Here is a 9,766-nt window from a genome sequence, read left to right as displayed (position 1 = left end):
ATTTAATACATTATTTTAATTATTTGTAAATATAATTATAATGTGATTTTTAATTAAAAATAAATTAAATTTTTATAAAATCAATAATTTTTAATTAATTTTAATATTTTTTTATTATTTATAAAATAATTTATATTTATATTAATCTATATAAATTATATTATTATTATTTTTATTAATAATAATTTCTATTTTTAAATTAAATATATAATAATCTAAATATTAAAATTACAAATATTTAATAAATAAAATATTTAATAAATTAATATAATTTAAAAAAGATATTTTATATAATATATTTATTATATATATATTATATATTTTATATTTCTAATTTTTTTATTATTATAATTTTTTTATAATATTTAATGAATAATTTAATTATAAAATTGCTTACTAAAGATGGTTGTAGCTTATGTGAATAATCAATTCCTTTTTTAAAATTATGAAACACAAATATCCATTAATTTAATTTAAAGTTATTCATATTGATTAAAATGATTAATAATCTGAATATAAGTAATTTAAAAATGAAGTACCAGTAGTATTAATTAATGATTAATTATTTTCAAAATATTAGATTAATTAATTATTACTTGAATAAGCAATTTAATTTCATTATAAATAAATAGATTTATGACATAATAAAAAATAATCAATAGAAATATATTGAAAAATATTTAATATGATAAATGAATATTTAAAAATAAATTTTTAAAGTGTGTATTTATTTTATATATTTATAAAAATTAAAACTAATAATATTTTTTAAAAATATAAATAATATAAAATTATATATAATAATAAATATATGTGTTCATTAATTAAGTTTTATTCATATTATTTTTATTTTTTAATCTATTTGTAATTTAAAAAATATAATTCTATTTATATTTATAAAAAAATATTATTAAATGTAAAAATAAATAAATTAAATATAAAAATCATTATATTAGCAATATATATAAATATATATAATATAAAATTTAATTTATTAATACTTTATTAATTATAATTTTATTATTTTTTATATAAATTCATTAGTTTTATTATTTATAAACTTATGTAGATTTATTTTATTGTATTTAATAACATTTTTTATTAATTTTCTTAAAACCTTATAAATATTTCAAATTTTTTTTTTACTATAAATTTTCTCTATACCTTTCAGTAACTATTATTTTATCTTTTTAATAAGAATTTAGAATTTAGCTTTATTGTTACAATTATTCCTTAAAAATATATAATAATTCCTAATTTTACATTTCATTTTTAATAAATAATCTTTAATTATATTTTTTCTATTAAATTTAGTTAATTTATTCATATAACTTATTCATATTAGAATGTTTTTAAAATATTTTTTAAAATTGTATTTAATTATTATTAATCAAATTTTAAATGTTTTTTATTTTAATGTCATTTTAATAATCATAATTATTTAAATTTAAATTTATTCCTTCTTAAGTTTTTATTTTATTTTTTTATTAACTCAAATATATTAATTTTTTATTCTTTTTTAATATATTTTTATTATTATTATTATTTTAATTAAATAAAGTTTCCTACAAATTCTATTCATAATTTGTGCTTTCACAGACTGAAGGTTATTATAATTTAATATATAAACTGTTTTCAGACTTAAATGGCTTGCTCATAGTTTTTATTGTGTTTCTAGATCTTATTGAAGACTATAATTATCTTGGTAAACTATTTATTTGCTTGTATTAATTATATTATGAAATATTGTTTATAAATTATTAATTTTATGATTAATTTTTTAATTCATGCATTAACGTTAAGCCTTTTTAGGTTATTAAAAGCCTATTTTATTAGTGTCTCATATATATTTTATAATAAATTTTATTATTTTAATAAATATTTACTTCAATAATATAAAATAAAATTTAAAGTTTTTTATTTCTAAAAATATAAAATTTGATACGAATATTTTTTATATTTTTAGTATTTTTAAAAATTAATATTTAAAAGAAAATTTTAATATTAAAAGTTAAATACAATGCTAATAAAATAGACATTAATTATTTTATCAATTATATTTAACCCCACCCATAAAGTTCCTTGGATCTGGAGCCATTCCATTGAACTCAGCTTAAGAAAAGTCAAAACCTGGATTCTTATAAAAATAAATTATATAATATCGCATTTATTTTTTTAAAATTAATAAAATTACTTCCTATTAAAATCTTTCTAACATTAGTTTCTTTTGTATTTCTTATTATGTTAATAAATCAATTTATGTATGTCCTTTTAGTGCACTTTGCCATACTTCTCCTTTGTGAGCTTTGCATAAAAGAATATGTAACTCTTCATCAACTATAATAAAAATAAATCTTATATTAAAATTAAATTTATTTGTTATTATTACCTATCATCCATGTGGAATCATCAGTATCACATAATCCAAATAAATCCTCCTTTTTAAAAAATTAATAAATAAGTATATTTTATTATATTTAATACATTTATAAATGGAGGATTTCCTTTTATACCAACTGTAAGATGAGTTGGTTTTATTTTTATTTCTAATTTTGGCAATTATTATCCCGGCTTCAATTGCTTTTTTATTTCATCTTCATATTTTTTAAGTACATATTTTGGAGGTTAAACATAAATATTCACATCTTCTAATGTCTAATCCCATTCATAAATTGTTCTACCTAATAATATATTTTTTTTATTAATTTAATATTTTAATTTTTGCATATTATTATATTAATAAATGCTAACCTTCGTATTAAAATTTTTGCCTTTCTTAAGCTTTTTTTTATTATTCTTTTGTTAAAATCATTTATTTATTTTTGACTTTCTTTTTATTTACAATTTAATAATAATTAACATATATGGAATAAAAAAGAAATTTTAAAAAATTATAATTTTAAAATGCAATTATTATATGATATCTAAATATTTATTATGAAGTTTATATTTTTTTTAATTAATATTTCTTCTTTTAATCAAAATTGATATTCATTAAAAAAAAAATAAGTGTTTTAAAATTAATTATGTTTTTTTTAATTATATTATTTAAATATATTCCAAAAAAAAAAGTTAAGTGATTAAAACGAATAAATAAATAATATAGTTTTAAGAAAGTGTTTTATGATAAAAAAAAATTATATAATAAATATTAATATAGTTATTATTTTTTTCAACTTTTTTTTTAGGTTATTAATTATTTTAGAATCAATATCTTTTAATTAAATATGAAAACATTTATTAATAAAGATAATTTAAATTCAATCTTTTTGATTTTTAATTTTTTTAGAGGTAATTCCAGTTATTAAAAAAAAGATAAAAATAAATAACCAAATAAAAAAAATAAAAAATGTAAAAGCCATGTATTATTTAAATACAAAAACAGAAAATTCAAACAAAAGGCTAAATTTTATTGTTTTAGTATATATTAATAAAAATAATTGAATGTATTTTTATTAAAATTATAGTTTTTCATATTATAATGTCATATTTATTTTTATTTTAAACTAAAATTGTATTTTAATTTTAATCATAATAATTATATCCTTGAAATATTTATTGCAATTTAAAACAGATTATAAAACATTTTTTATTTAAATTATCATATATACAAATAAAAATTAAATTTATTTTAACGAAACAAGAAAATATTAGTATTACATTTCTATTTTTTTTACCTCTTTTATAACTATAAATCTTATAAATATTTTAAAGATTTCATTAATTTTTTTAACATATATTATATATCTAGCAAGATTTTTAATGAGTACTTATAATATATTTATTATGCTTATTTAAAAACTAATAATTCTTACAAAAATAAAAAATATAAATTATTATCATTAAATCTTTATAATTATAAAAAAAAATATTTTTATATTGACTAATTCATTAAAAATAATTTTATAAAATTTGGCTTACAAAGGAATAAGGGATATAATTAATTATGATGTATTACAAATATAATTTTAATTATTAAATTGCTTTTTAGATATTAAAAATAATATAAGACTTATTTATTTAAAAAAATATTTTTAATTAAAGTAAAATAGTTATATTTCATTATTTAAATTAATAAAAGAATAAATAAAATAATTGATTATATGCAATTTTTATAATAAATAATTTTATATATATTAAAAGCAAAAAATAGAAAACATATTTTTTTTAATTTTAATGAAGTTTTAATAACTTTATTGAAATAAATTTATTATTTTATTAAAAATATTAAGAATAAATTAGAATCGATGTATTAAAAAAGCAGAAATATAATAAATTATAATTATAAATTGAATTATTTATTTTTATTAAAGTTAATAAATACATAAATTAAAAATATAAAATATTACGCATTCACTATTTAGCTAGAATAAATTTTTATTGTCTTTCAAAATATTTTTAAAACAATTTACTGTTATAGAATTCCCTTTATTTAAATATAAAATACATAAAAATAAATATAACTTTAATAATAAATTTTTACTCGAATTTATTTATTCCATATTCTTTTGCTTCATGTTCAAATTATATAATAGGAATTTTACACATAATATCTTGTTATCTTTGATTTTCATTTCTTTTAGTAAATTGAATTACAGCAAGCTTTTTATTTAAATAAATATGATAAAAAATATATAAATAATATTTACATGTTCTTTTTAGATTTTATTTAATAATTTATACAAGACATAATCATTGTCAGACATTTTAGTTAAATAAGAACTAAACTTACTTCTAATCATACGAGCAACAGAGTATTTTTAAGATTAAATGAAACTTTCAAGCATGACATTAATAGCAACATCAACATCTTCATCAATAACAATTTCTCTTAAATGCATTTTTGCATGAGCTTCTGACATTCTAATAATAGACTCAATATGTCTAACAGCAATAATCATGCCTCCAGAAACTGCACTTTCTTATCTTAAATCAGTATAGAATTTTTTTATTTTGTCTTTTTTAATATCTTATATTTTCGGGTGTATGTTTTATCTTGCATAAAAAATATAATCTTTTAAAATATCTGAAGGAATTTATTCTTTTTCTTCTCTTCTTGATTCATCAAGTAATACTTAATTTAAGAATTCTTTATATTTTTCTGGTTCTTATGCTTTTTCTTTTTATACTACAGGATGATTTTTTATATGACTATTTATAACAAATCCTGCTAATTTGTAATCCAAGTCTTTATCTACTTCATCTTTTACTACACATAATATATCAAATCTAGATAAAATAGGATCAGTAAGATTTACATTATCCATAAAAGATAATTAAGAATCATAACGGCCTTTTATAGGATTTGCAGCTGCAATTACTGAACATTTAGCTTACAAACTTGCCACTATTCCTACTTTGCTTATTGAAATACTTTATTATTCCATTGCTTCATGTATTGATGTTCTGTCATGATCATTCATTTTATCAAATTCATCAATTAAGCATATTCCTTTATCTGCTAATACTAATGCTCCTCCTTATAATGTCCATTCTCCGGTTGTATGATCTCTTTTTACTGAAGCAGTAAGTCCTACTGCTGATGCTCCTTTACCTGTAGTGAAGACACATCTATAAAATGTTTTTTCAACACTTTTTAGGAATTAAGATTTTGCAACACTATTTTTTTAATTTTAATATAATTTTGATGCAAAATATAATTACCCTGGATCTCCTAATAATAAGACATTAATATCTCCTCTAATTTTATGTTTGTTTTAGATATCTTTAGAAACGCCTCCAAACATAGCCAATGCTAAAGCCATTTTGACATTTTAATGCTCATGGATTGAAGGTGCAATTGAATTAGTAATAAGTTTCACAACATTATGTTTTTTCGATAATTCTCTTATTTAAGCTATCCTTTGAGCACTTAAATTATTTGTATCGATTTCTTTTACTCTTTTTATAAAATTGGCTTCTATCATTGTAGAAAATACAGGGAACCCATTTTTAACATTTAACATATAATCATATCTATATAAATAAATTCCTGTTAATAATATTTCATCACCAGGTCTTGCTGCATCGATATCATCTCCAAGAACAATAACTTCTTTTTATCTAGGTACTCTTCCTGGAGGAACACTACCAGGAGGTTCTTATATAGTTAATTTTTAGAAATTTCTATATACAGTAAATTCTTTATCTAAATAAAAAGGACCTGAACGTTAACAAATAGGACAAGTACCTAAATTATGCTTTTCTACAGAGGATAAATATAAAGGACCTTTTCTATCTCCACATTAGCATATATAGTATACTTTTTTAAGTTAAGAAAATGTAGGAGAACGTTATGTAATAACAGCCTTTACTTAAATTAATTATCCTAAATCTTTATATCTCAAATTTCTTATATGGTCTTCAACTGGATACTCAGTTATTCTTATATGCACTTCAGGATGTATATCAGAATATGTAGGATAAAAACGTCTAACAACTTCAAAAGCTACATCATTTAAATAAGGGAATATTATCATTGGTTCTTATATAATCCATAAAGCTATAGTTGGAAGCTTATCATACAGATGAGTATAATTTATTTCTAATGAGCTTTTATTTTTTTAGCACATTTCATTTATTTTATCAATATAAATAAAATTTTCTAATTTAAATAAAAAATATAAATTAAATATTATTTATTTAAACAAAAAATTACTTGAATCATTTAATCTAAAATTCAATAAAAATTTTCTAAAAGTTTTTCTAATAAATCTAACAGTAGTCTCTTCTTTAATCCACAAATGAAGCTTACCTTTAGCTTATTCTCTATCTAAATATTTATCGAACTCACGTTCATCTTTATCTTCTTCTTATTGATTTTCATCTTCTTAGCTTCCAGAGTTAGAATTTTCATCATCATACATTTATCTTCTTCTTTGAAATTTCAAATTTATGTCTTCTTCATCTTCTTCGCCTAAATCGAATTCTTTTAATGCTTCTGGAATACGTTTTTAATTAGCATATTTTAAATAGTTTCTTTCATCTATTTCTCTTTCAGCTTTTTAACGAACTGAAATATCCATATCATCATATTCTTCTTCATCATCTAATCCATCAACTTCATATCTATCAAGTTCAGGCATTGGTTTATAGTCATCTTCGATTTGTTCCATTAAATCATCTCCTTCGCCTTCTGATGATACAGGAATTTCTTCTTCTTCGATTATTGAATTTTCTTCAATTGCTTCTTCTTATGAACTTTTTAAGGATTTTATTTTTTATTTTATTAGTTTTTATTACTTTTCTTCATTTATATCATCTTAAAATTCACGATTGTTTCTTCTGCCTGCCATTATTTGTTGAATTATTTTGTATTTTATTTTAATTTTTTATAAAAGTGTATGTAAAAGTAATTTTTTTTTAATATATAAATTTATAAAAAATAAAATATTTTAATAAAAAATATATTAAATAATATGGCGCATTTAATATGCATATATACGCGCCAAAAGCCAAAATATGTATGTATAAAATTTATTTATAATGATAAAAATTAATATTAATAAATTTAATTATATTTAATAAATTATATAATAAGTTTTATTATTATTAATTTAAGAAAAATATTATCTTTCTAATTATTAATTTTAGTATTTTATATAATTTATATAATGATTTAATTAGATACATTTTTTTATTAAATAGCATTTAAATTTTTTTATCAATCGAAATTTATTACTTATTCTTTAATATTATGATTTTATTGGTTAAACTTTTTAATAATCCAATAAACTAAAAACAAATTAAATAATTCTTTAATGTTATTTAAATAAAATAAATATTTAATTTAAAATAATTGAATTAAAATTATATTCATAAACTTTATTAGTTTTTAAAATAAATAATATATAATAATAATTTTAAATACTTTAAAGATTTTTAATTAATTTAAATAAATATTTATATATATTATGAAAAAATATATTTATATCTTAACTATTAAATTATATTTATATATTTTTTAATTTTTTTTTTTTTTAATCTAATATAAAAATATATTATAATTTATTATTTAATTTAATAGACTTTAATTATATAATTAACAAAAAATAAATAAAAAAAATTAATTAATTTAAATAAATTTAAATATGAATATATTAATTCTAAACAAAAAAGGATACATATAATGCGCAATACATATGAATTTGATTATTTTTATTTTTTTCTCTCTCTTCTTAACTTTTAAAAATATATTTAAAAACTTGCGAAATTAAATATATTTTACAAAACTGCCTAAAAAACACAAAAGATAGGAATAAAGAGAGAAAAAAGTCAATAATTTATTTAAAAAACAAAATCACTCATTTTATTTAGCTTTTTTAGTTTCAGCATTAGCTTCTTCAGCTTTTTTTCTTCTTTATCCGTCCCATTTTTAGTTTGTCTTTTCTTATCTAATAATTCTGTAAACTTTTTTCTTTCTAAGTTCCTGTAAATTAGTTACAGCCTTTTCTCTCTTGGACTCTTATTTAACTGGAACAACAGTGCTCAAAGCAACTTAACCTACTTCAACCTTTTCAGTTGTATCATTAATAAGACCTTTTTTAGGTTTATTTTGACGTCTTATTATTTTTAAAAAATAAAATATTTAAAAATCATATATTAAAATATTTAAAGTACTTTGGCAATAAAACGAGTTTGCTTACATAAGCTAAAAGTCTTTGCTTATTTTAATCTAAAGATTCTTAGCATCTATTTTTTCTTCTATGATCGACTGAAATACCGACTGATTAGGCAATTCTAGCTGAAAGTCCTGCAGCTTTTAATTCTTATAAAGTAAAACCTCTTCCTAATTTGGTAGATTTGTTATATCTAATTTTTTTGTTTGTTTTATTTTAAGTATAATTAATTACCTTTAAGTTTGCTTTCTGACTACTGGATGTAATTTTTCAATTGGTCTTGGGAAAAGTGCAGCTGCTTTTGATTATCTTTTATGTAATCTAGCTTTTTTTGTGCGGCTTAGTCAAAGAATGTTCTAATTCTGTATTATTGGTGTTTTCTTAAAGTTGATACAGGTAATTAATTATTATGTTTCATTTTATTTTATTATTATTTTTTCTTTTTTTTTACTTTATTAATTCTTTTCTTTTTTTTGTATATGTTTATATTTATCTTTTTAATTTATATTTAACTTTTTGATATTAATAAAATATATCTATACATTAATAATGATAAAAAATAGTATTAAAAAATTAAATAATTATAAAAAAATATAATTATTAATTTATCAATTAAAAATGATAATAATATACATATGCTTAATTATTTCACTTATAATTATTTTTATTTTAAAAAAAAAAATTAGATATTATATAAATATTAAAAGCACTAAATTAATTTTTTTCATAATAATTTAAATAGTAAATAATTTTATAAAATTCAAATAAATATAATGGATTTTTTTTTCATAAATATAAAAAAATTAAAAGAAAATTATAATAAAGATAAATAATAAATCAATGTGTATTATCTAAATTATATAAATAAAGTGTAATTAGCAAAAAATATTAGTAATTTGTGTAGCAAAAATATTTTTTTTATATAAAATATTTAAATATTTAGACACTTATTAAAAAAAAAAAAAATTATATGTAAATAAATATTTTATTAAAATATTTTTAGATTAAATAAAAGAAAAATACAGATAATATGTAAATAAAGTAATATATATAAAATACTGATTATGTATAAAATATATATAAATATTAAATAATATAATGATTAATATATTAAATTTTTTTATTTATAAGTTTTATTAACAAATATA

The 9,766-nt window shown here is 17.0% G+C and overlaps 2 protein-coding genes across 2 annotated transcripts, besides 9 other annotated features; both read right to left on the bottom strand. All coding sequences in view use genetic code 6, as the record gives it.

Moving 5' to 3' along the window:
- Positions 1-45: 45 nt before the first annotated feature.
- Positions 46-98: a microsatellite.
- Positions 99-197: 99 nt separating this feature from the next.
- Positions 198-276: a microsatellite.
- Positions 277-287: 11 nt separating this feature from the next.
- Positions 288-321: a microsatellite.
- Positions 321-361: a microsatellite.
- Positions 362-769: 408 nt separating this feature from the next.
- Positions 770-808: a microsatellite.
- Positions 809-898: 90 nt separating this feature from the next.
- Positions 899-955: a microsatellite.
- A 3,332-nt stretch (positions 956-4,287) lies between these two features.
- On the bottom strand, positions 4,288-7,341 carry IMG5_106700 (mcm2-3-5 family protein, putative). Its single transcript, XM_004035015.1, has 6 exons — positions 7,243-7,341; positions 6,659-7,200; positions 5,665-6,604; positions 4,650-5,619; positions 4,484-4,602; positions 4,288-4,426 (listed from the first exon to the last, which is right to left on the bottom strand). Exons 1-6 carry the CDS (start codon positions 7,293-7,295, stop codon positions 4,354-4,356), a joined length of 2,697 nt encoding a protein of 898 aa, XP_004035063.1. The 5' UTR covers positions 7,296-7,341; the 3' UTR covers positions 4,288-4,353.
- Positions 6,588-6,655: a microsatellite.
- Positions 7,342-8,092: 751 nt separating the features above from the next.
- IMG5_106690 (ribosomal protein, putative) lies at positions 8,093-9,041 on the bottom strand. The gene is made up of 4 exons (XM_004035014.1): positions 8,853-9,041; positions 8,620-8,811; positions 8,228-8,561; positions 8,093-8,181 (listed from the first exon to the last, which is right to left on the bottom strand). Exons 1-3 carry the CDS (start codon positions 9,034-9,036, stop codon positions 8,488-8,490), a joined length of 450 nt encoding a protein of 149 aa, XP_004035062.1. The 5' UTR covers positions 9,037-9,041; the 3' UTR covers positions 8,093-8,181; positions 8,228-8,487.
- Positions 9,022-9,093: a microsatellite.
- Positions 9,036-9,093: a microsatellite.
- Positions 9,094-9,766: the final 673 nt, after the last annotated feature.

Source organism: Ichthyophthirius multifiliis (assembly GCF_000220395.1).
Source record: "Ichthyophthirius multifiliis unplaced genomic scaffold scaff_1120509250881, whole genome shotgun sequence".
NCBI classification, from domain to species: domain Eukaryota; phylum Ciliophora; class Oligohymenophorea; order Hymenostomatida; genus Ichthyophthirius; species Ichthyophthirius multifiliis.
Note: the sequence above shows the minus strand (reverse complement) of the source record. Positions and strands in the feature narration are given on the sequence as shown.